We start from the raw sequence: 25,561 nt of genomic DNA, 5'->3' as shown, positions 1-25,561 counted from the left end.
GAGCGTGTAAGCAGTACTTAGTAAAACCTTCTGGAAGTGAGTGAGGGGTAGGTCCTGCCCTCCCTGGGGTTGTAGACATTCAGGCACTACACGGACCCCTGCCTCTAACACGGGATGCTGTAGCTCATCAAGCCATATTCTTTAGCCGAAAGGCAAAGCTCCCAAGTTTCTACCGCAACTTTGAGAGACTGTTGAAAGTTAAAAGTCAGAGAGTTATCAGGAGTTACTAACACTACTGATAAGTGAAAACTGGTTTGAGGGACGCGGTTCTACAGATATGTAGGGAGAATGCGGAAGTAGGGTTTTAGTGGCTTTAGAATTCACAAGCAGCTCTTCCCCTTCACTTCCATTCTTCTCCTAGGGGTCGGTCCCCTTCGTCAGTGACAGCAGCCTGCCTCACCACCTCCTGTGCCCCATAGTCAGGCTCCTTTTCGCAATCCATTTCCTCATTTTTCTTCATCTGAATTTACTTTCCCCAAAGCCTATTTTTTTCAATATTGAAAAAGGGGACTATATAAACCTTTTTATGCACAATAATAGGAGGAACATGATTAAATGCCATCAAAGTTATTCCAGACATAAATCTGAAAAGAAATAATCCCTGAGGGTCGCCCGGTCCATCTGGCAGCCTCTAGGTGAGATGCCACCTCAGCCGTCAGATAGGAAGTCTGCATCCTCAGCCCGGTGTGTCCCAGGAAACAAGTTGTCGTTTTGGTTTTATTTGCAACACACACTGTCCTAAACAGCGAAATCCATATTTTGGTCCCAGAAATCAAATTCTCAAATATAAAAATGTGACAGTAGTGTTTTGAAGAAAGTTGGAATGTAGTCAGTGTTTTAATTACACCATTTTTGCATTTTTAAAAATTTAATATTATTTTGTTAGTTTCAATATTAGTTTCAGGTGTACAGCATCGTGGTGAGACAGTCATATACTTTAAAGTATTCCCCCTGACATCTGCAGTAACCCACAGGCACCATACATAGTTATTATAGTATTATCGCCTGTATTTTTTGCTGGTATCTCTGATGGAGAGAAAAAAGCCTTCCCTTTTTAAATTGTAAGGTAAGAGTGTAACAATTTCTATTAGGTGTTAGAAGCTGATCATTTGTAGCAATGAATATGTAGTAAATTCATTTTATCTATATTTGTGAGAAATCCGTTTAATGAAAGTAAACAAAAACGACCGGAGATGCTTAATTAACATTAATTTGTGATGTTTAAAATATCTTTATCTATTAAAGGTGTTGCAAATAGTACAAAATCAGATTGTGATGATGGCTAGGACCCACCAAACTGTACACTTTATAAATGAGTGGATTTTATGGTATGTGAAGTGTATCTCAATAAATCTATAAGAAAATAGAGAGAAAATATATTTATGATATATTGGAATGTGCTGCTTTTAAGCTCAGAGCAGATACCAATGAACTAGAAGCTATGAGAGCAATTAGTTCTCACCAAAATAGACTTCTAAAACTTCATTCACCAAAGCAACAATTTTCATACTGGAAAATTCACTGAAAGATGACAAAAACTTCTTTCCTGCTTTCAAATATAACACACCAAAAATCAAATGTGTCATCATTACGCAGTTATGCTTCTTTAACTGTTTACTCCTTGAGTCCACTGACGTGTTTGCTTCTCAAATATTCTACCCTAATTAAAATTCCTAGGAGGCAGAGTTAGTTTGAATTAGTGATAAGTCAGAATTTGAGGGTACTTTCTCCAAAATGAAGTACTCTCTCTCTAAAATAGATGAAAACAAGCCTAAGACCAACGAAGTACAAGGTGAGAATGCACTAGACCTGAGTAAGGAAAAGGCAGGCATTTCTAACAGAACTAAAATGGCAGCAGAGAAAACACCCTTCTGCAAAAACCCTGTGCAACCGAGAAGCACACGGATTTGTCTGCCTAGCAAAAGCCTTCCCCACACACCCACACACAAGACAGCACAGAATTCTCCCTTTCTCTCCAAGGGTGATCACAGTCACCTTAGTTTTGTCTGAATCATAAATGACACACAGGTATAGCTGCCTTAATCCTTGTACTGTATACGAACGGGGTCTGGGCTTTATGCAGAGATGGGGATGAACATTTGGGAGTGTGAGGCCCAAAGGACTCGTCTGTAAAATCAACTACTTTGTCAAGCTCTAATCCTCTATCTCAGCAGAGTTCATGACGTCAAACCAGTTTCCATGGCATTGCCAGACTCTCGACAACTCTATCAAGCAGAAGGACAAAACAGGCTGCGCTTAATTGCACACAGAAACAAACATAAAACCAAACCCTGGTTAATCTCTCATTTTCCAGGGACTTGGGGAACAATTCTAAGATTGGAAGGTACATTAGGAATATTTGCTGAAGTTCCACACTGAAGACTCACATTGCTGAAGCACATTCCCAGTTTGTTATGACAAATAATCCAAATAAACGAGTCAAGTGATCTTCTCTGTGATACAACATTCTCAATTCATCACGCTTCCTACTTGCGAACAGCCACACGATGGTGTCTCAGCGGTGCAAATTTCCTGAGAATCCACTAGAACTAAAATCCGCAGAAACAAAGCAGAAAACACCATTGCTGCTAAGGAAGCACCTTTTCACAGGATCGTGTTCTCTTCCATGACTAGCCCTTCTCACCGGGGAAATCCTCAACTCACACAAACCTGTAAAACTCAACACCACGCATTTATAGCTTCCTATGGTTAGAATTCCCCCAGAACAGAAATTCGCATGCACAACACTCTCCTTCCTTGTCAACTGGAGACAAAAACAATAATGCCAAGCCTGTATTCTCCTGTGCACGCCCCCTATCCCGTCAGACTGCTGGAGCAACCTGGTCCACAGCTCCAGAAGAATTATCGCCATAGAGGAAGTGACAGGTCTCCTCCGAAGTAAGTCACTGCTTTCTGGCGTCCTCATCACGGCCTCACACTGCAGGTGAGGAGAGATGGGCAGACGTACGTGCTGCCGTGAAGACAGAACACAGGGTCAGCCCTTGTGTGGGTGGCCGACTGCAAACAGCTTGATGCCAGTCATGGGCAATCGTGTAAATAAGACTGTCACAAGTGTTCACATTTTCATGTCTTAGCAGGGAGTGCAAAAGTGCGCTCTCGGAGGGTCATTACTTTTATTTTTAAGCTTTAACATAATACTGAAGTTGGTACAGACAGTTCTCCAACAGATTCTCAAGAAGTCTGAGAAATACATCAAAACAGTTCCATGGTCAGGGAGATAATTAGCACTAGCAATCCAAGTACATTACACAAATATTGCTTTCTTGAAGAAAGTTTGCAAACAGTTACTGCATGAGAGGGAACTGCCTGCCCTAAAACAGCATAACATGTCATAATTCCACCTTAAGCGATACAGTATGAGAGAGCTATTTTTAGCTTTTCCATGGTTGTTATGGCAACCACCTCCTGGCTCCAGCTGTACACAATGTTTATAATTCCAGGGAAGTGGAAAAAGCAAGTTTCCTCTAAAATGTAATTATGCACTTTCTACCTCTATGGTAATAACACCTTCGTTTGATTGCAGATACTTGTGTAGTGATGGTCAGTTGGCCCTCGGCTGCAGTTCCGGAGGGTTTGGAAAATCTCACACGTCAGAGATAGAATCAGTGAAAGGGGAAACACACAACCGCAAAGGATCTTTATACCGGAGTCCACTTTTACTAAATGGAGATACAAATCCTGGGAAAGCCAAGCATAGGAAATGTGCCATTTGGGGACAGTGTAAAGGACACATGATAATTAATCATTTACAATGCATAGCGATCTGTTAAATTGGAGTTTTTCTGTCCTCTTGGGCACACAACTAACATTTCTGCCCACCCCACCCCACCCCCGCCCCTGGTGCAGTTAGCTGTAGCCTCTCTCTGAGTTCTGAACAGTGCACTGTGGGCAGAAGTGATTGATGACGGACACACACCAAGCCTGGGCCTGGCCCATGAATATGCCCATCAAATCACCCTTATTCTCCCACCTCACCTGCCAGCTGTGTCCAGAGGACCTGGCAGAGAACTGCAAGGCCCAGCAACGGGGACTCTAGATGGAAGGAGCACGAGACCTCGAAGAGCTGGGTAGAGCAGAGCCCTGACCCCCAATTCCCTGGCTGTGATGCAGGGGGAGAAGCAGCCATCACAGCCCCTGGGCTCCGAGAGTGGCCTGTCAGTTAGCTTACCCAGACTGCCACGACTAGAAACTCCTTTAATTCAAAGTAAATATGGCTGTTCCTTCGCCTAACCAAAAGCACTGACTCATAAAATCCACTTACATTTCTTATTAGTTGTTAACAAGTGCCACAACCCCCTTCCCCCCAGTCCATGTCAGTTTTAGTCCAGCCTACGGTGGCTCTCTGCCAGGTCAGTTCTCAACCTCACTTTAAAATCAACTTGAGTTCTTAAAGGCAAGGATCCCATGGATCTTCTGTGTACTCCATGACAAAACATACACAGCGAATGCTTGTTGAGTGGATGGATCCCTTTCTTTGCATTCTTTGTTTTTATCCAGTGCTCCACTTACAACTCTGATCCTGGCTACCAGGTCTACGGAGATGGGAGTGACGTTCCTAGTACCCAGAGCACTTCCTAATTGTGTAGCTTCATAATCTGGAGTACTGAAATTCTATGACTCTTCGAACCTAATACTTTATGATGTGCAAAAGATGTCATAACCGCTATCTCTTTTGACTTAGTTTCCTTTTTACCAACACACTTAGAAATTCTTTCTACACTATCTCTGTGATTTATAAGTATTTCTTTTTTAATAGATGGAATTCCTGTTCTGAATTAATACCATGTCACTTGCAGTTGTCAAAGTGGGATTAAGCCGATGGCCCAAATTTCATCCCTCCTGAGTTCTAGTCTGTCTGCCCTGATTCTCAGCAGTTTTCTAGGGTTCTGGTTTGGTTTGATCACCGTCACTTCTTCTGACCATCAGGGGGACATGCTCCCATGGCCAACCAACAACAAGCAGTTTGAAGATGTTAAAGGGGAATTTGCTATTAAAACACACAAAACTACATATCAAATGAAATTACAAGCAAAGAGCCTTGCTAAGAAGCAGTTTCTCAACCAGCTTCTGCAGAAGCCAAACAAAATGGATCCCTAACCCAGTGAGGAACCCAGTGCACCATGCAATGGAATCACCTGCACCATGATGGGAGGCCGTCAGAGTTAAATGAACTAACACAGACCTTGTTCTCAGTGCAACACCTGGCACCTAAAAGGTGCTCAATAAACATTAGCGGTAGCCCCTCCCTGAGGCTGGTCATAGAGGTGCCATCACAGAAGTAGGGTCCTGGGTTGTCCCTTCTCAGAGCTGTGAGTCCTTTGGGTGTCGTCCAAGCTCAAAGCTACTTTGCAGAGCAGGGATGACCGTGAAGCCCTCCATTGAGTGAATGCTCCGCTGGCTCAAGATGCAAGCCCAGCTCTTTCCAGCAGGCTTTCTTTGAAGGTCTAGCCGCCATTCAGGCTTTTCCAAGGGAAGAACAGAGTGTAATGACAATTCTATACTTCAGGCTATTTCAACGGTGAGAACTCAACAGCACGTTTCTCCATAAAAATGAAGACACCCAGGGCAGGGAACCCAACATAAAGCGGAAGAACGAGGCCAGTGGACACAGTCTTTTCTTCCAAGAACAGGTTTGACAACTTATAAGCACATTACGGCCCCAATCCTCACACACTCATGCTCCCAGTAAGAACTGGAAAACCAGAGGATGGGGCCTGACGTCCTGAAACTCCACCGACTTGGGCTCTGAGAGCACACAGCTTCCAGAAGGTGTTCCCGGGGCTATCCCAGGAACTCTATCCACCCCCTCAGAATAGCAGGCAATTGAGTTAGTGATGGTGACTCAGGCAGACTTTTTATCCAGATCTAAAGAACCACCGCAACTCTGAAGAGGGAAATCAAAAGGGAATCGAGTGGAAACAGCCTCCACCACTGGGTGACTCACACTTCACCCTGTGACTCACCGGGCACCTTACTCTGTCACTCAGATGTGGGGGACAGGTTCGTTAGCCACTTTAGCGAATTTCTCAGAGAAAGGGTTCTCCCTATAAATAATCATGAGTTCTGTCTCCCCGGTGCGTGTGTGTGAGCTCGTGACTCACCTTTGGACCATGCCGGGCAGCACCAATTGTGTCATCTGCAAAAGAGAAAAACAAAACATCTGATGGCTGAGGATGACAGATAAACAGGGAGGAGAAGCCACCCCCACACACGAGATGGGAATCACAAAACCACTCACCACCTCCACAGGCAGCGGCCTATTGTGCACAGTCTGCATGATTTGTCCGTGCCAAGACAAGGGAGCAGATGAAATGACTGGAGAGGACACTGGGAATACTTTCAGTCAACTTGGCTAAAATTATTCTCACCTGCTATGTGATACGGGCACCGAGATCTTCAAATAATTAAGGATTTACAGAGAAATCTAAGTATCCCAATATGTGTTCTCAGGAAAGGAAATGGGTTATTGCAAGAAATATTATGCCTACAAGATTACTTAAGCTTTCCAGTCTCAAGAGTGCCAACGGTCTTTCCCTATCATGGTAGCCTTTAGAAGAAGGCCATAAAAAGGTATGTTGGCAAATATTAAGGGTATCTTGACATTCACTTCTCTTGCTGCTGTAGGCAAGTAGTGAGTGAAACTCACCCTCAAAGTAAGTTAGGGTTAATCTGTGATCTCAAGTGACCAGTAATGAAAAAAGAATACTTGCATTATTAAAGGACTTCACGACTGTTGGCTACCTACATGTAAGATGATGGCAGAGGCTATTTGTAAACTCTGTTTTAAGATGCGATTAACTAAGAAAAGTTACCGTATCCACTGGCTTAGTCAAGGCCCCATTATAAACTACTGAGGTTAAAACATGAATTCTTGACTCCTGCATATCATCAATTCCCTAGGAAACAAATGCTGTGTTGTCACAGAAAAGTTTGCATGCATGCTAACTATAGGAGTTTAAAGCTTTCTATTTTGAATCGGTTTTCATTAAAATAGCATTCTGAGAAGAGACTTTGTTTTTCCTAGAAATGTCACCCCCTACCAATAGGTTGTATTTAATTTAATTTTTTTGTAATTGAGGTAACATTAGTTAATAACATTATAGTATGTGCTTCAGGTGTAAAACATTATAATTTGAAATTTGTATACACTAAAGCATGCCCACCACCAAAAGTCTAGTTTCTTTTTTAATTTTTAAAGAATTTTTAATTCTTTTTATTTATTTTTAGAGAGGGGGAAAGGAAGCAAAAAAGAAAGAGCAAGAAATATCAATGTGTGGTTGCCTCTTACATACCCCCTACTGGGGAGCTGGCCTGCAACTAGGCATGTGCTCTGACTGGGACTTGAACCAGTGACCCTCTGATTCGCAGGCCACCGTTCAATCCACTGAGCCACACCAGCCAGATAAAAAGTCTAGTTTCTATCTCTCACAATATATTTGACTCCCTTTACCCATCTCACCTTCTCCCATCCTCTCTTCTCTTTTGACAACTATCAATTGTCTGCATCTATGAGTTTGACCTTGTTTCATTTTTGTTTTATACTCTACACATGGGTGAAATCATATATTTTGTCCTTTTCCACCTGACTTATTTCACTCAGCATAATAACCTCGAGATTCATCCACGTTGTGGCGAATGGCAGTATTTCATCTTCTACAATCACTATTACAAAAAGACGAGATGCACAAGGGCCGGCGAGCATGGGGAGAAGGGGGAAATGCCCTCCCGGTTGGTGGGGCTGTTAATCCGCGCGGCGATCACGGAAAACAGCACGAAAGCTCCTCAAAACATTAAGCACACGGTTACCACATGATCAAGCGAGTCCTCCTCTTTGTATTCACCCAAAGAATATGAAAACACTAGTCAAAAAGATGCACGCGCTCCTGTGTTCGTCGCAGCATGACTTACAATAGCCGAGATCTGGAAACGACCTAAGTGTCCATCAACAGGTGGGTAGAGAAGATGTGGTGTATACATGCACAACAGAAATACCTTAAAGAAAAGGCATCCGGACCTGGCCCAGGTCAAATCTGCGATGTGGCACTTTGAACCCAGTTACGAACCTTGAAACTGTTGCATGTACTTTTCTAGTAAAAACACGAGTTCAAACCGATACCGTGTCATAAAAGAGAGATGGACACACCACCAACTTCAAAACAGTCAAAGAAGTGTCTTCGAAGCCTAGGGGAATTATTTCAACAGAAGTATCTGGATCTGGTCGAATTTTCTGGCCCAGATAAAAAAAGAAGAGACCATAATGGGGTCTCCGCTCAAGTGTAAAGCACTCTGCCTCTCCCTCCTTCTTACCCGCAAATCTGCATTTTTCATGTTAATCTCATCTTCAGAGAATAATGGGACAGAGAATACCAACTGTCTTCCCACATTCATTCTTTCCATCATACATAATGACTGAACTTTCAGTGGGCTATGTGACCTCTTTCCTGCCCTCCTTGCCCCTGATAAAACCGTATTTTCTTCCTGCTCTCTCAGATCATGTGGTCCTACGACTGCAAACTACCTAACAGATGTGAACATAAGTAGTCCGTACAACTTCTCGGTCGTGCCATTAAAGAAGACAAAAATGTGCGTCCTCCTCGCCACCTGTCCTGCTCTTCGTGGCTAGAACACAGACGTGAGGGGAGGAGCTACAACAGCCAAGAAGAAAGCCACGCACGAAGCCAGGGCAGCAATGAGATGAAAGGAGGCAGGATCCCCGGGGATCACTATGCCAAACCTTGATTACCTACACAGCTTTTCATCGGAGAAATAAATTTCTATTTTTAGCCATTCCTGGATTTCTGTAACAGCAGCCAAACCAATATTCTAATATAACTTACCATTTATACTACTAAACATCAACCAATATTAATATTTTAATGCTTAATCCCCAAAATAAAGTCAATCAAATTATGCTGATAGCCCAAATGTCCTCACTATTTTATAGTTTTTAAAACACAATTCTGTTTCTTCTCTTCTCTAGGTTTGCTTGACCCGATTCAGAAAGTGCCCAATGGGCCTCAGAGTAAACTATGGAACCAAGTCAAAGAAAAGGCTGATTTCAGAGTTTATCCTTGCAACACAGTCACCTCCTGTCTTTTCAGATTAAATAACAGCTATCCAAATTAAGTAATAACTCGTAAAGGCTTCCTAAGATTTATCTGTTACGGGAGCGTAGGAATTGCTCAACAGACAGCTATTGAATGTTTAAGGCAAATGCGGTATTCAGTCAGGCCAAAGTTCTAACCCTGGCCCTTCCACTTCCTGGCAGTGTGACCTGGAGTTCGTTCCTGATTCTCCTCTGCAGAGTCCTTATGTGTTAAATGAAGAAGGTATCTATATTACAGGTTATCATTTCTCAATCTCAAATAAGGAAGCATAAATAAAGGACCTAGCATAGAGCCCATCACAGAGCAAGGCCCTGAAAGGGAAGCAGTAGCCATCACTGCCAGCGTGCACCACTCTTAGGATATGGCACCAATAAGCATCCAGGCCTCCCTTAAGCATGTGGTGCCCTACACAGGTTAGAGCCAAAAACAACGACACATTCTGAGGTCATCCAGCTGAACTCCGCACAGAGAAGTTTCTGGACAGTTCTGTCCACTGATATCCAAACATATCTCAGCTGGGATCTCCTTGGGGTAATAGCATTATTCTGAAGTGGGACTGTGGTGATGATCGTACAACTCCATAAATTTACTAAAAGCCATTCAACTGTACACCTAAAATAAATGAGTTTTTTTAGTACACACGTCATCTCTCAATAAAGCTATTTGTGACAAAAAATCTAAGAATTAAAGAACTGGATTCACAAAATACATTTGATGTTACTCTTTCACACAGAGAAGAGAAAAGGAGCTCTAAAAATGCTCTGTGCATATCAACTTCTGGCCTGGCCCAACATGAAGCAATAACAAAGCATTCTTCTGTCCAGGGGAAGCCATGCTGTACTTGAACCCGAGCTCGGTGATGAGAACTCACTCACTACCTAGCAGGAGAACAGATTATTGTAAAAATAAATCATAACGTGGCCATGCTATGAGTGGTGCCAGCGAGGTAGGGACAGAAGGCACCAATGCTTTGGAGGACTATTACATCTGGGGCATCAGGGAGAGCCTCACGGATTACATTTAAAAATTAAATAGGTGTTCGCTAGGCAGGAAAAACAATTCTAATCGAAGGAATAAAATGCAAAAATGCAACAGCTACAAGAAACAATGTATGCTATGAAACTGATGCATTTTAAAAACTTTTCGTTGAGTGGATGAAGTAAAAAAGAAGTAAAAGCATGTGCACCCTAAAAAATGTCACACGATCTGCATGTCACCCTACAACATGGACAGCCTCCGTGCCGGTGTGAGCAGGGAGGGGTGCACCAGGCACATGAGCGGTTGTGGAGTATTTTAGTGCAAGGACAGATCATATGCATTCCTAGCAGTACCTAAAAACACTTTTTATTTTGCATCTTTCTTCAGGGGACCACAATGCTTGGCTAATAATGTATCACAGAGAGGTCCCTAAGCATTTTGTGAAGAGACGTCATTATTCATTTCCCCAAAGTCCTGAGGTCACCAGAAACAGAAAGAAGATGGACAAGACGGATAATAAAAACTTCTCACCCAGGGGCAGGGGTGTCTGTGGGTGTGTGTGGGTGTGTAAAATGAGAAAATGAGATGCTGTGTGCAACACAGCTGAGTGGAATCCACAAGCGTGGCCACTGATGTTCAGCTGCCTGCAGAGGGGGAGGGGGAGGGAGAGGCTTTGGAGGCAGCAATCAGTCTGCAGAACTACCAGTTAAGTGTGAAGATGGATTCTTTTATTCCGACCAGGGATCTCAGTGCCATAAGAATGTTTAGTCAGTGGTTGTGCAGAGTGTTAAAGTTCAATTCAGATTTTTTCCCAAGACATCAATTTACCCATTTAGATCCAGTCCAGCAAGAAACACTGCTTTAACCTGGGATATTGAGGCAATACAAACGCATACCCTGGAAGCTACATTTTTCTTTACACTGTGTGCATGTCATACATTAAATGTCTCCTTTCTGAATGGTGAAAATTGTCCAGGCAAAATAAGACCCCACAAGATATCATCTTACTCACAAAATGACATCAACAGCATGCTAAACATTAAATATATTCTTGATGGTCTTCAATGTCTGGACATATTCAAAATATATTTCCCCCCAGCTTTATTAGATATAATTGACACACAACTTTGTATTAAGACATACAAGTTAATGATTTGATATATGTAAACAGGAATGATGGTTACAGTAAGTTCAGTTAACATAAAAAATATGGTACGGTTCAGGTTTCTGCCTGTCATTCTTGCACAGAGCCAAACTAATTCCTGTATCACTTCAGTTTGAGTACCTGCTGCCAGAGCGAGCACCAAACTATATTCTTCATATGTATGAATTAAAACTCAAGACGTTTTAATATCTTAGCACAAAGAAAGGAGCAGTGTCTTCAATGCCTGGATATTAAAAGGCCAGAAAGACTTACTGAATTGCTCAGTGATCAAATGACCCATCGAGTCCTCTCATGAAAAAGTTAAATTCTTTTGTGCTATTTATTGGCTTACCTTTTTTAATTCTGACTCTAAATTATTTCTCCTTGCCAAAAATGGAAGATCTTCCCCCCCACCCCGATCTTTCAAACAACATTGCCAAGTCTGAGAAAAGTTAACCTGAAATCTGCGTGCTTTTGTAAAATTAGTGCCTCACCTACACTTAAATGATCTTTCCTTCTAATCACATTATAAACCATAAATTCAATTTCAAGGCTGCTTTGTTTGGGTTATGTGTATACAAGTACTTCCTAACATTCTTCGCATAAACTGAGAGGCTTCACTGTGTCCACATAGGATATTTTGACTAAGCTATCAGTAATCTCATTTCACTTTATCTGTATTAATTGTTAGCTTGATATATTGAAATCACATACCGAGCATCTCCATGAAACCTCACTACTTACCAGAGCCCCCCCCCCCCCACGGCTCACTAGCTGTTTCTGGGGTTAACTCAATGTGCTGATTTTAGGCCACCTGCAGGTGACAACCGCTGTACCAGGAAATTTTGGGTTCCACTCAAGACATTGCTAAAACAAGGTTGCCATAACTTGCAAGTTTAATGGTTAAGAATATTTAAAAAGTAGTAGTAAACATGATTTCTATACTTGTTTCCAAAAGTATACAGCAAAAGATTTTTATTTAATTCTTTCCTGAAAAGTAGATAAAGTTGCAGCAGTACATCTATAATAATGACAGGTCGAAATCCTTGCAGAAAAAAACACAAATGTTTCCTATTTCCACGCATATATTTTTAGTGACAGTTGCATTCATTCATCCTTAGCACAGAAAGGTCCTACGAGCCTGAAATCCGAAGAGGAAAGGCCAGTGTTCGTCACATCACACCTGGGTTCTGCTCCACTGTGTGTGCAGGGAGGCCGAGGACCACACAAACACACCTGTGTTCTGATGTGTGTAATGCGCTCCTGTGTATAGAGCGCACCCGTGTAGCTGTGTGTGTTGTACACAGGACTATCACACCCCTGGTACCTAATCATTATACCCGTGTATGATGCACATCCTTACTTTTCCCTCAAAAATTTGGGCAAAAGTGTGCATTATAGATGGCAAAATACAGTACAAAGGTAAAGGGCAATTTTTATCAATGGCAGCTCAATTTAGAATTCCTTTGGGAAACACTACACACTCACTTTCAAGAGTGAAATATTTATGAGTATTTATTGCCACAGATGTGTATATTCTGGATGGGAAATAAACAGAGGCTCATTTTGCTCATACGAAGTCAAAACAAGTATTATTAGATCATTTAGGTGAGATATCTAACTCAAAAATATATTTGCTAGCTGAGAAAATCCCTGAAAATGTATTAAAATATAACAAACACCTAAGTATTCCTAAATATTGCTCATATTTTTGGCTATTACTTGCATTGTTTTGTAATTAGAAAAGCACCCACAATTAATGTTATTTCTGAAAGAAATTAACATGAATAATTTTTTTCTCTTTACTTCTCTGGCATCATAATTAAGAGATTGTGGAATGAACTTCATACTCAAAAGCCAACTAGGCTACTTTTTAGTTTAGTATGAAACTGATAACACAAGCAAATCATACAAATTATGCAAATTATTTTACAAGCAATTAATTTTTGTACCATGCAACCTCTGGTATTTGGGCATTTTGGGGAGAGAATAGTACAAAGAAAACAGCATTTCATAATCTTAAAAAGACAACTAAAAACCCAATTAAAAGATTAAGATTCAAGGTAATTTAGTAAAACAAGAAAACAAATACTGTCACCTGCATTGCCATTATATGTGAATAGGGAATAAGGTGTAACGACCTGCCCCAGAGCCTCGGCAAAGCCCCAGGAATGCAGGCTACTCATACACAACTCAGGACACTACACAGCCCCCCGCCCTCTGTCCACTGCCCTGCCCTGCCCTCCACCCCAGAGGAACCTGCTTGCAGTAAACAGGGTCCAAAGTCAAGCAACTGCAAAATGAATCCACACAAACTAGAAGGAAATAGATGCAGATGTCTTAAACAAGGTTTCAGTTGGAAACACTAACAACGATTTTAAAAATCACAGCATAACAGTGAAAAGAATTACATCGAGGAGCGGCGCTGTTACGCTTCGCCCGCTTTGGAGAAACGAGCCGGCAACCCCATTGGACGTCCTGCTAGAATGACACAGCACACGTTTCCTTGGGCCAGCTGCACAATTTGAGCTCCGTGTCATCAAGAATACAACTTCATTAGAAATTCTTATGACTTTACCTACAGGGCTAACTGAATAGTCACTGTGCAGGGCATGAAAGCTCTTAATTGGACGAAGTTTACAGAATGCTGTGAGTACTATCTGATTTTCCTCTTATTAATGTTTAAGTCTTCACAGAAGTTAAGTGTCCTCGGTGCCATTCCCGCGCCCCCACCCCTTGTGTTACTTAACCTGATACTCAACCCTACGCCATAAAAACCAAACATTTTGTAATAAATGCTGCTTTGCTATATGTTAAAATGATTTAACAAAAGAAAAAGAACTTTCCAAAACAGAGGGCTGCATATATACTAATAACAGTAAATCTGAAGCCATTACTTATAAACTCTACACAAACTAAAATAAAAAGAATACATATACCACCACAGACTGTTTTTTCAAATATAGCATACTATAATATGCTAAGAGTTTCCATTACTTAAAATTTCCCAAAAGAAGCTGACTTCTTAAAAAGTAACAGATCTTAGAAGGAGGGAAAAAAATCCCTAAAGTTCTCAAAGAGAAGTTTACATTTTCACCCACATCTAAGAAATTTTTCCTATACTAGCTTCACTCTGAGCTGAAAAGAACCGTAGAACCGATCTACAACTACTCTGTTCTTTTTTTTTTTTTTAAGATGAAAACTGTTGAAAGAATGGCTCCCATTCAATTCGGCACACCCATCACTTTGTAGTTCTGTTTGGAGCAGCCCATTACTATGAGATCTGAAGCGCTAACATACCCAACAATTCAGAAATGTTTACAAGCATGATAGCTGCTTTCAAATGGATTAAAAGACTCTTAGATATTACCTTGGAATGTCTTCATCTAGAAAAGCCCCCGGTGGGGTTCAGTGCTGAAGGCCTTACTCTCCTTCCTCACGTTGTTAACTTGAATTCTTGGGGCAGTGTGGGGGATACATTCTTAGCACAATCCCTAAATTAGATACAATTAGACTGCTGACCAGAGATTATTCTCAGAGATTTCCTAATCAATAAAGGGCTCCCCCTACTGGTACTGCATCACATGCCAGGGGCAAAGCCATGTAAGAAAAAGGAAACATCCACTTCACCTGTGCTTTTCGTCCACCTGTCCACCCACCCAAACATTTATCATCTACAGACAGGGTACAGCATTGCCTACTTATGGCTGAGTAACATACACTGAGTACATAGTGGTACCAGAGGGAAAAAGTTAGCTTTTCAAAAGCCTGCAAAGGGTCTCCTACTCCAAGTGATTAAATTTCAGATAATGATAAAGATGGAAGAGATTTGTTTAGTCAAAGCCATTCTAATTCCTCAACATCACTAAGTGATTTTTCGGTTTGAGCAGACTGAATATTTGGAGTTGCCCAAACAAGGGAATGCAAACTCAAATCCCTAAAGGGCCACATGGATAACATACCCCAGGACAACAGATCAGACAATAGGGACTAGTGGGGACTGTGGCAATCTGGAGATTGTAAGCCTGACTATTTAGCATATTCAGCTGCTACACAGCTAATTGTTGTCACTCAGCAGTTCAGCTCTGTGAAGCTAAAAGTTTGGGAGTGAAATGTCTGTTTTGAAAACACTGCTTGAGCTTACTGAAGTATGTTGGCAGGGCACATGCAGCCCACAGACCATTGGTTTGCAACCTTCTACCCAGAATCAGAAAAGGAACTTACCTTCTGCCCACTCCCCTCTGGCTGATTCAAAGATTAGGAAATTCTTACATTTTACTTCAGTGTAAATACCAACAACTGGTCTAAGTTCAGTCTTCTAGGGCCGAACTTACATAAGTGTGATCCTGATTCCCAAAGAACAAGAATTTTCACTTTTTTAATTTCTTCATTTTTTTTTTTTAAATTCAAAAAGCCATTCATTGTATACCCGCCATATGTGAGGCCTGGGAGTAGGAAATGGCAAGAGACTAAGGGACATGGTACCAGCCACTGCATGATTTATAATCTGTAGAGACACGAAGCTAAAAATGAAGAGCCGAGTGAAGGGAAGACTCGAAGTGGGCGCGGAAACTGCCCAAGGGCCCTAATCTTGTCCCCAGGGATCTGGAAGGTTCCCTACCCCAGCGCCACTTCCAAGCACGCCATACTCCAATTGAGAACTGAAGGCTGAGTAGAATCAGTAAAGTGGGGGATGAAGGAGGCTCCTTCTGTGGAGAGAAACCAGCCCAAGGGAGCATTAGGTTCAGAAGACTGAAGGAAGGTGCTTTGACCTGAGCACAGAGGTAGAGAGGAGAGACCTGGAGTGAAACTGGGGAGGGGAGCAGGGCCACATCAGGAGGGTCCTTCCCTGTGGGGGGAGTTAAAGACTCTGGCCTTGAGGAAGAGGAGAAGTCACCGCAGGCTTTAACAGGGTATGCGACGACCTGAGGTAAAGTAACACTTTGGCTGGAGTACGGAGACCAGAGGGAGACGAGGTGGATGAGAAAGACCCATCAGGCTTTCGAGGCTTGGAATCTGGAAAGTATCACCGGGTGTGAAATGAAGTGAGTTGATCTACAAAATAATCAGGAGGTAGCGTGACTGGCCTTGGCCAGCTGCATGAGTGTGAGTGTGAGTGATGGCAGGCCTCGCTTCTTCACATGAAACACGTCTGGTTCTTTCAACCATTCCTAACAAGACATAGTCTCAAGTCCCCACTTTGGTTGGATATCCGATGAAGGAAGAAATAAATTATGTTCCCCTGCTTAGGACTCTCCCTCCCCATCCCCAAATAAAGCAAACCAAACTCAGTGGTACAAATTCTAAGTGGACGTTGTTAATAAATTTTACCGTAGGCCACACCCACACCTTTCTTTGGTCTAAGGAAGGTAAGGAAGAAGGTGGGAACATTCCCTGCATTTGTCAGAATGGAAATTTCCTGAGGGATTCAGATACAGGTGGGGCCACTCCCTATATTCCACCTTATTCGCCAAGCCCAGGAGTAGCTTCTGGGCCCAGTACCATAGGAAGGAATGGTGCCCCACCCTTAGGCAGCTGCAGGCAGCTGCAGGTAATATTATTTGGGCAGTGTCCACCTGAAGAGGAATGAAGTCTATGGAGTCTAGAGATCCTAGAACTACCATTTAAAGAAATCAAAAAGCAGGCCAGGGGAAGGAAGGCAACCCCTAATCTGGCAAATGCTAAGACAAGTGATCTCCAATCAGAAACAGAGAAAACAAGAGCTGCTTCAGAACTCGTCTGTGGACTGGTGTGAAGCTCAGTGTACTACCTGGTGCAACTGGACTTGTGCTTACCTGCCTCTGGAGTAGCGGCACATCTGCCTTTCCCACGGTTTCTCTAATAGTCGGTAACAGTACGACAATTTCATTTGCAAATTCTCTCGGTATTTTGAGGCCCAAAACCCTCCAGTTATGAAACCAGAACTATTTTAGAAGAGTGCGGCTCTTCTCCGGAGGTTTAATTATCTCTAAACTCCACAGTTTCTGCTCTGAAGGTCATTATCTTAGACAAAGACAGTCACGGGCATCTGAGACCACAAGGAAACACCCCAGCTGGTTGGCTCTCCTCCAGGTTAAGGCCAGTGGACCTGCCATACGGAGACAGGCAGACCTGGCCAGACCGCCCGGCCAGACCCCAGAGTGACCACGCTTCTTCCTCTGGGACCCATGGCATGGACATGCGGGCTGAAGCCCCCGCGGGACTGGTGGGCCCTGGAAGCCACGTGACCAGGTGCAGGGCCTTATGGCTGGCACAGCGGCCCCATGGACGGCTGGCAGCAGAGGCTGTCAATGGCCCCAGGCCCCGCTGCGAGAAGTGGCGGTGGCGGTGTGGTGGGCAGGTGGCATGCGCAGACTCCAGGGAGAAGCCTGAAGCCAGACTGTAAGTGGAACCTGGGGTTCCCAGAAGACTGTATGTTTAAATGGGAGAAGGAACCCCCAGGTGTAGCCTTGGCTAACCTGGCAGAGGGTGGAGGGGATTCTCTGGGTATTCTGGAGGGGATGGGCTCTAAGGCTTGCCATTCTCCCAAACTGTGGAGCTTTTGAATAACAGACCCCTTTCCTTCTTCACCAAACTTCTGCCTCTGGAATTTGCCTATGGGAGGTGGCGGGCAGTGAATCCCACTTTTCTCTTTGGTAACAACACTGGTCACCTATATAGAATTTCCACACCACTGCTCTTCTCACCTTGGCATTTACCTGCTCTGCAGGGAACAAAAACAAGACTAAACCCTGAAAGATTTGAAAGCAAAACTGGAAAAGCAGGCAACAAGGCCTGTAAACGCCCCTGAGGTTCCTCAGCTCACACTGTCATGGCTGGTAAAGGGAAAGCCTAGTCAAGTGAGTCATTAAGAAGGAAAAAAGGAATAAACCTAAATGACTGGACAGCATGAAAAGTGAAACAATCAGATGGAACCGGAGAGCTCAGTGGCCTGGGAGAGGGAGCTACACCGGAATCTGATTAAACACCGGGTATCTATAGGCAAAAACATTTGGTTAACATTCCTCCCCCAGTGTTCTTCTGCCCCTTTCACCACCACTTTGTCTGGTGACGACCTGTCATCCCTCTGGTTAGGATATTTCACTTTCCTTATTCTTCTATTGGACTATGAAAGTTACGTGATATTCACAACCATCTGACCCACCGACAGAGGACAGATGCTCACGGACCGGACCGAGCAGTAATCCCGGCCCTGAAGGAATGTAAAGCAGGCGGTTCAGCACTTGTGGCACAGCCCAGGACTTAAAAGATGCTGGGGCCCTCCCAGCAAACATCTCCAAATCCCTGGCATACTTTGCAACCAGCCAACCCCTACTGAAGTTTGGTAAGGAGGTAATACCTTAACTAACATAGATGGTGAGAAGAGGTGTTCTCTTGCTTATATAAACCCTCTTGATGCATTGATCTGCCTTTAGGCTGCAGACACCCACGTCCTAGTTCCCCTGATGTCCAGACACCAGGAAATCCTATAAGATTCCAGAGCCAGACCAATTTTCATCTTCTTTTAAGTTGCCCCAGGGCCCCAAAGAACCATTGCTACTGGAGATGTAGCCCTGGCACTGGCAGCATAACAAGGTCAACAAAAGGAGAGCAGGTGCAATCCATCACGGCAGGGCAAATGCCAGCAGCATGGAAGAGCACGAAACCTGGGGGCTCCCCTCACAAAGCTTCATCGAGGTGAACACCCCTTTCTCAGTACAAATAAGACACACACGTAACACACGTATCGCCAAGTCCCTCTGCCACCAGACCTGCCTTTCCAAACTGGGGGTCAGATCACACCCTATTTCCACCTTAAAGCTGCCTGTGTGCGGCTCTCCATCCTCCTGAGCACACTGCCCAGGTTCCTGCCCAGCCTGCCTTAACTTCCTTCTCTGGCCGTCAGGTTCACCACTGCGCACCCCTCGCCTCCCGCCGTGAGTCCGACCATTCTGTACCCGAACTACCTATGGCTACACAGATGGTGCCCACACCAAGCTTGCCTATAATCCCATAAAAGTCGGCTGTCCTCTAGATGTTATCAACTCCACGATGACTAAATCAAGAGATTTAAATTGATTTTCCAATAAAGAGTCTATCACAAAGGTACAGGAATATTCATATTTGTACTAAAGATAGAGAATGATTATTTGGCCTGAGAAGGAGTGCTTTAAATAGCAAACTCCCTGAGTGATCTGTGAGATTTACCAAAAAAAAAGTTTACACACAAAAATTTTAAGCATATATCTGATTCTACTCATGATACTTCCCATCAATCTGGTTTACAACATGATACATGTTTAATAGTTTAGCATTTGTCTGCTCTAACTCATCTCATGGGACAGGCATCTATGCCGATGTAAACAGGCAAAGTAGAAGAGGAAGAATGAAGAGTTGGGAAAAACACTCTACAATCTGTCAAGATATTAGGACCAATGGCTCATTTTTATTTCATCATTATATTGAACCGACTGAAAGGTACTCTACAGTGCTGTTCACTCTGAGCGGCTCTTTCCACTTCTGCCCCCTACGCTACTCATCTTCACACAGGGACGCCAGGTGACCACCACACCCTGATCTGCGCTCAGGTGCTGCTTGCAAGACGCAGTGCGTGGACATGGAGCACAGCGGCCGACTGGTTCTCACAGGTCAAGATCAGGACCTTGGCCTTTTACCATTAGTATTCTGTGTACTGCCAACCAAGAATGCCCACTCTGGGTGACAGAGGAGGCCAGTTAGGTTCTGACGAGCAGGAGAAATGCTAACATGTCTAGTGTTAAACTTTATACGGTTTATTTGACAGCGGAAGTAAAATTATCAGGAGACTAATTAGACTAATTTGTAGCTGGTATTAGCTCTATAAAATAAAATTTAAACACCTGAACACATTTTTCCATCATTAACTCATTACAATTATTATAAAACACATATGTACATAATTTTAAGACTCGTATTTTTAAGCACTTGGCCAAGTGTACTAGAAAAGATGATGAAAACAATAGTATGCCCCAGTCATTTCAAAAGGTAAAACCACAAAACAAAAATTGTAGACTAGAAATAATAATTCTCCACAAAAATCTTTGTTAAAAATAAAGGTATAGTTGCACATATTTACTAAAAGTCTTTATCAGCTCTTAGGTTGGCTAAATAATAGTAACATTTTTCTAGAGCCCTTACTAGGATTTGGGCACTATTCCAGTAAGTTTACACACATTACCCTGTTTGATTTCCAAAACAGCTCTGTGAGGTAAAAAGAATTATCGTCCTCATTTATAGGCTGCAGCACAGAGTCAGTAATCTGCTCGAGGCCATATAACTAGCAAATGGGGGAGTTATTTAATTGACTTGAAACTTCGTACGGATTATTGAAGGATGATTATGTATATAAATATGCCCAGGGAAATACCTTAAAAACTCTGTAGATATATTCATACTACCCATGTTTTAAAAGCACCAATTTTGTGCTTTTTTTCTTGCTGCAAATCTACTCACTACAGGTCTACCTGTCAGTAGTGTGCCTCACTGAGACTGAATCCTACATGAGAAAAGCCCTTGGTTAGTAACAATGGAAAAGACAGAGATGGTTTGTTTCATGAACTTACCATTTGTCCTATCAAAATACAATCTGTTTGATGTGCCTTTAAACAGCAAGCTACCAGCGCTACGTGTACGCAGACACTAAGGGTGTAGCTTTCCTGCGGCAGAGCTGGCTGACCTCAGTCGACCATATTGAACAAAACCATATAATAACGAATTAACTAAACACTTTAAAAGCAACGCATGTGTGACACAGAAAGAAACACAGCCACACATAAAACCTTTGATAAGGCGTAAGATCCCAGGGTCTTTGGACTTGAATCAACTGTGCAAAGGTTAGGATTTCGCAGAATATAAAGACACGAGGAGAATTTTTCTTTAAACATTCACAGAAGAGAAAAAGATCACGACTGTGACGGCGAATGAAAATGAACGGTTAAGTTCTTATTTCTATTTATCTGGTCAGTTCTAATAGTTTTGAATGATACAAGGTATTAAAAATGGATTTAGCATTCCCACCAGTCTGTTCAAATTTGAAGTGTCTGATGTTGCCCACGGAAATTCCGCCCCAGGTATCACCTTGCATGTACAATCAAGGAATGACATGTTATTGTAGTTGATGTTAAATACAGGGAAAAGTAGTATCAGAGGCTCCTGTTTGTTAGCTACTCTTCCTCTTAGCATGTACCAGCTGATGCCCCATGCCCAGCAACTAGAAGCTAGAGTAGCTCTTATGTGTGGCTAATAAAAATCACTCTCCTTACTTTATAGTCCCACACTTCCCATACAATACTTTATCATAATATTTATAACTCATTGACTTGCATGTATCACGCAAATACAAAACTGAAACAATTTACGAGTGATGGCTTGCATGTAGATGAAAACTTTGTAAAAAGCAATCTTTGGCCTAAGTTAACTCACATAGTCCCTGGTCCTACCACAGTGTTTGCAAGTAATGGAGGCATTTAATAAATACTCATTTGTTTAAAAGCAATATTATTATACAGATGTCTGTTGGGTGTTCAGTTCTTCCTGCTTCCTGAACACATAAGGAGAGAGACCACTTTCATCTGGAATATGCACTCCCATCAAAAGAAGAGTTGACTGAAATGAACGAACCGATTACATCAGTGTTCTTAAAGAGAAAGAACCAGAAAGGATGGTATATTTATAAAGAAGCTGCCTACCTTACAAACAGAAAGAATATTGACAGTTATCAGTTTCTTGATGGTCTGCAAAAAAAAAAAAATTGATTCTTTTATATAGATTTGATCATGGAAATGACCATGGTACATATTAATATATATGAATGATCTAGAGATGCATTGAAAATTTCCCCAGATATAGTAGAAACCTTGGGAAATGACAGGAATTGGGATGGAGAAACACATTTTATTATTATACCCTCAGTGTTATAGTCCTTTTCTACCAAAAGCAGCAATTCATGCTAATGTGCAAAATCCAAGGTATATGTGCAAGTAAAATCTGAAAGCAAAAGACACACTTAATCTAAAATAAATATGAACCCTCATAATTTCTTCTCTGCTAGTACAGGAAAGGAAAACGACTGAAGCTTAGATTTTAACCATTTAAAAAATTTTACATGTTCCTTCTTCCATAATATGTTTTTCTAGTCTTTATTAAAGAATTATGCATGTATCAAGGATATAGCTTTCATTTTTGTAGAGCTAGTTTACCTGAATCAACTAGTATACTGCTATATACTAACAACTTTATGATTTTTAAATTGGTGTTTAGAATCCTAATAGTTAAAATGGGGCTGTTGTGAAATAATAAAAATAAGAATAAAGCCAGAGCTATTATTGATCCTGGTACTACACAGATGAGGTCATAAACATTTTCTCATTCAATCCTCCTACCATCCCCACAAAGTCTACTTCAGGGCAGAGGGAATGGAAACTGAGTACAGGTGAGATCATCCTCAGAGTGACTCAGGTGGCAAGCAGTAGAGCCAGGGTGCGAAGCACGGGCAGCTCGACTCTGGGGCTCCCAGTCTGCGACGAGAGACCACACCCCTCCCACAACAGCCGAATGCATTCCTTCTGTTACCGTAATATACAAAGAATCGCTTACATTGTCCAAGTCAGGAACTTCCAGAAAGTATTCCGGATACTCATATGACATCCCCACGTTGTTCACTGAAATGAAACACATTTGTTAGTCCGCTCACGTATATATTTTACAGATTTCTTCTGAAATGCCGGGATTAAAGATTCCAACACTAAAATTACACAGACAATGACATAAAATACTTCATGGCTGCAGTGAGCTTTCCCACACCTTTCTACCCCAAATCTACCCACGGGAGTGCAGTTCCAATGCCTCCTCTGCCACTAAGCCTTTTTGCACCTACCACCCAAACAAAAGAACTTACGTTCCCCTTCCAATTTCTGTAGCCCCTCGAGTGTGTCTATTCTCTCTCTGTAGTAGTTATTTGTAGATACTGTTTAATCCATCTCTAGATCTTAAATTTTCATAGCACAGTAGAAAGGGCAGAGAGTTCTGTACTATCGGAGAATGGAAACCCAAATTCTACTTACAACTACTTCAGAATACGTGTGACTTGGGAAAGTCACACATGACAGTCATGCATGTTTCTTCACTTCTAAATCACCCAACAAAGCCAGAAAGAAAAGTCCATTTCTAGCCTCATGGAACATACAATTGAGCAGGCAGAGTAAGGCACTAAACAAAAAGAATTAAAACCATTATTTTATTACAAAGTCCAGGGTGTCATGGAAGGCGATGCCTGGAGAGTCTGGAAAGTGAGAGAAGACTTCTCTGTGGAGGGCAAGAGACTGGGTCAGACTCAATGTCTCCAGTGAACCATCCTTCCTGCTGGCCCCCAAGGCCTTGAAAGTCCGAGTCATGTTTTCCTGAGTTCCTACTCCTCAGTCACTAACCTACGATTGGGGTTCTCAGATAATCGAGAAGCTGTGAATGAACAGATTAATACAACTGGTTAAAACTCAAATATCTTATGGTTTCCTCAGCTCTGTAAAGACAAAGACAGACCCAGACTAAGGAATATTTGCAGGAATCATATAAATAAAGTATCTTTGAGTTTATTTTAACCAAATCAATAATGAAATGGATTCTCTCTCTCTGTATTTAATCATCACAACAGCTACATCATCTCTTTTTAGTACGTGAGGAAACCGAAGTTCACAGCAGTTAAATAACTCACCCAAGGTCACAGAGAAGGAATTCACACTCAGGAAATTTGACTTCAGAGGCTGAGCTCTTAACCGCTACGTCAAAGCCATCATCTGCCCTCACCCAGTGTTCAGTTCAGAAAAAAATACCAGTAATAATTGGATAACAAACAGAAATCTGATAGCGATGTTTAATAAAACTGTGAAATATTAGAAAAGAAAGTTTTCAGTAGCAACAAGATAATGAAATTATGATCAGTCTGCTAAAGCTTCTAAGGAATAGTGCCAGATAAACTCGATAGTAGTAATAGTAACTCTTTCAATAGACTAACAAAATTAGTAGCTCAAAGGAACTCAATAAGGGTTCTATATTTAGCAGTAAGCCAGTCACTTGAGGCTGTGAGTCTCAAGATGTTACTTGCACAGTTCGGTCAGGATGGCCTGAGCAAGAGCACTGAAACCTGTCTGAGAATCGGTAAGCAAAGGATAACAGCCAAGCAAACTGTATTTAGGACTCATGCCCATCTGAATAGAAATACTATCTAAACATAATTAATAACAGCAGGTCCAAATCCATTTTTATTTTATTGAATAGGTTCTCTACCCATCAGGTGTTCTAGGAATCAATTCTATGAAAGATCTGTTAACAACTAAGCCAAAAGTAGTTGAAGGTGAGGCTTTATATTCACTTGCCTGTGGTTTAACCATCTTCAGAATTACAAAGGATGAAAAACTGATTTACAGCGTGACTGAGAAACAGTAACACCCAAAATATCTGTTCAAATGCTACATATAAACAAAATATTCTTTTTCTTAACAAATTTTATTTATTTATTTATTTTTAGACAGAGGGGAAAGGAGGGTGAAAAAGGGCGAGAAGCATCAGTGTGTGGTTGCCTCTCATGTTCTCCCTATGGGGACCTGGCTCACAACCCAGGCATGTGCCCTGGCTGGGAATCGAACTGGCAACCCTTTGGTTCACAGGTCTGCACTCAATCCACTGAGCCACACCAGCCAGGGCTAAGCAAAATATTCTTTACAAAGTCAATTTAAGATAATAGAATCCTTCAAGAAAGGTTTTGTCAAATTATAATATTAGTCAGGATATTTAAAAATTTTCCATCACAAAGAGCAAATTCCATCTCTAATCACTTTCCTGTATCTAGAAAACTTTTTATCTTCAGATTCCTTTCTAGCCCATTGAAAAATTAACGATCTATTTCAAAATACTGGAAAAAAAAAAAACCCCGATCTCTTAAAACCCAGATTTGGGTTTTTTAAAAAATCTGGGAACTTTCCAAGCAGTCTAGTTGACTTCTCAATCTTTGCAACATGTACCACAAGTACGAAGTCCAGCTAAGGAAGCCCACAAATAACTGAATAACCAACAAGCAGGACGTATTATCCTGGGTAAGGGTGCATCAGTGATAGAAAGTCTTCCGGTCTGCCTCTGCTAATTGAGCAAAGAAAAGCTATCAAAGCTATCTACTCTCACAGTGAAAACACAAAAACACCATCTAACACAGCTCTGAAAGAAAACCTGGCCGACACGGAGAACTTCTGCCCAAATAAGTGAACAGTATCATGTATAAGGATTACACTTTCATAACAATGAA

The 25,561-nt window shown here is 42.0% G+C and overlaps 1 protein-coding gene across 1 annotated transcript in view; it reads right to left on the bottom strand.

Annotated features, from left to right (window-relative positions):
• HSD17B12 (hydroxysteroid 17-beta dehydrogenase 12) overlaps positions 1 to 25,561 on the bottom strand; it is a 143,710-nt gene that overhangs the window by 13,450 nt on the left and 104,699 nt on the right. Inside the window, exons 5-7 of the mRNA XM_037166093.2 lie at positions 22,864 to 22,928; positions 21,957 to 22,001; positions 6,123 to 6,157 (exon numbers count right to left, since the gene is read on the bottom strand). Of these exons, the coding sequence (XP_037021988.2) occupies positions 6,123 to 6,157; positions 21,957 to 22,001; positions 22,864 to 22,928 (145 nt within the window). The remainder of the gene's footprint in view (positions 1 to 6,122; positions 6,158 to 21,956; positions 22,002 to 22,863; positions 22,929 to 25,561) is intronic.

The sequence above is a fragment of the Artibeus jamaicensis genome, unplaced genomic scaffold, assembly GCF_021234435.1.
Source record: "Artibeus jamaicensis isolate MK-2021 breed Jamaican fruit bat unplaced genomic scaffold, CSHL_Jam_final contig_797, whole genome shotgun sequence".
In the NCBI taxonomy this organism is placed as follows: Eukaryota; Metazoa; Chordata; class Mammalia; order Chiroptera; family Phyllostomidae; genus Artibeus; species Artibeus jamaicensis.
Note: the sequence above shows the minus strand (reverse complement) of the source record. Positions and strands in the feature narration are given on the sequence as shown.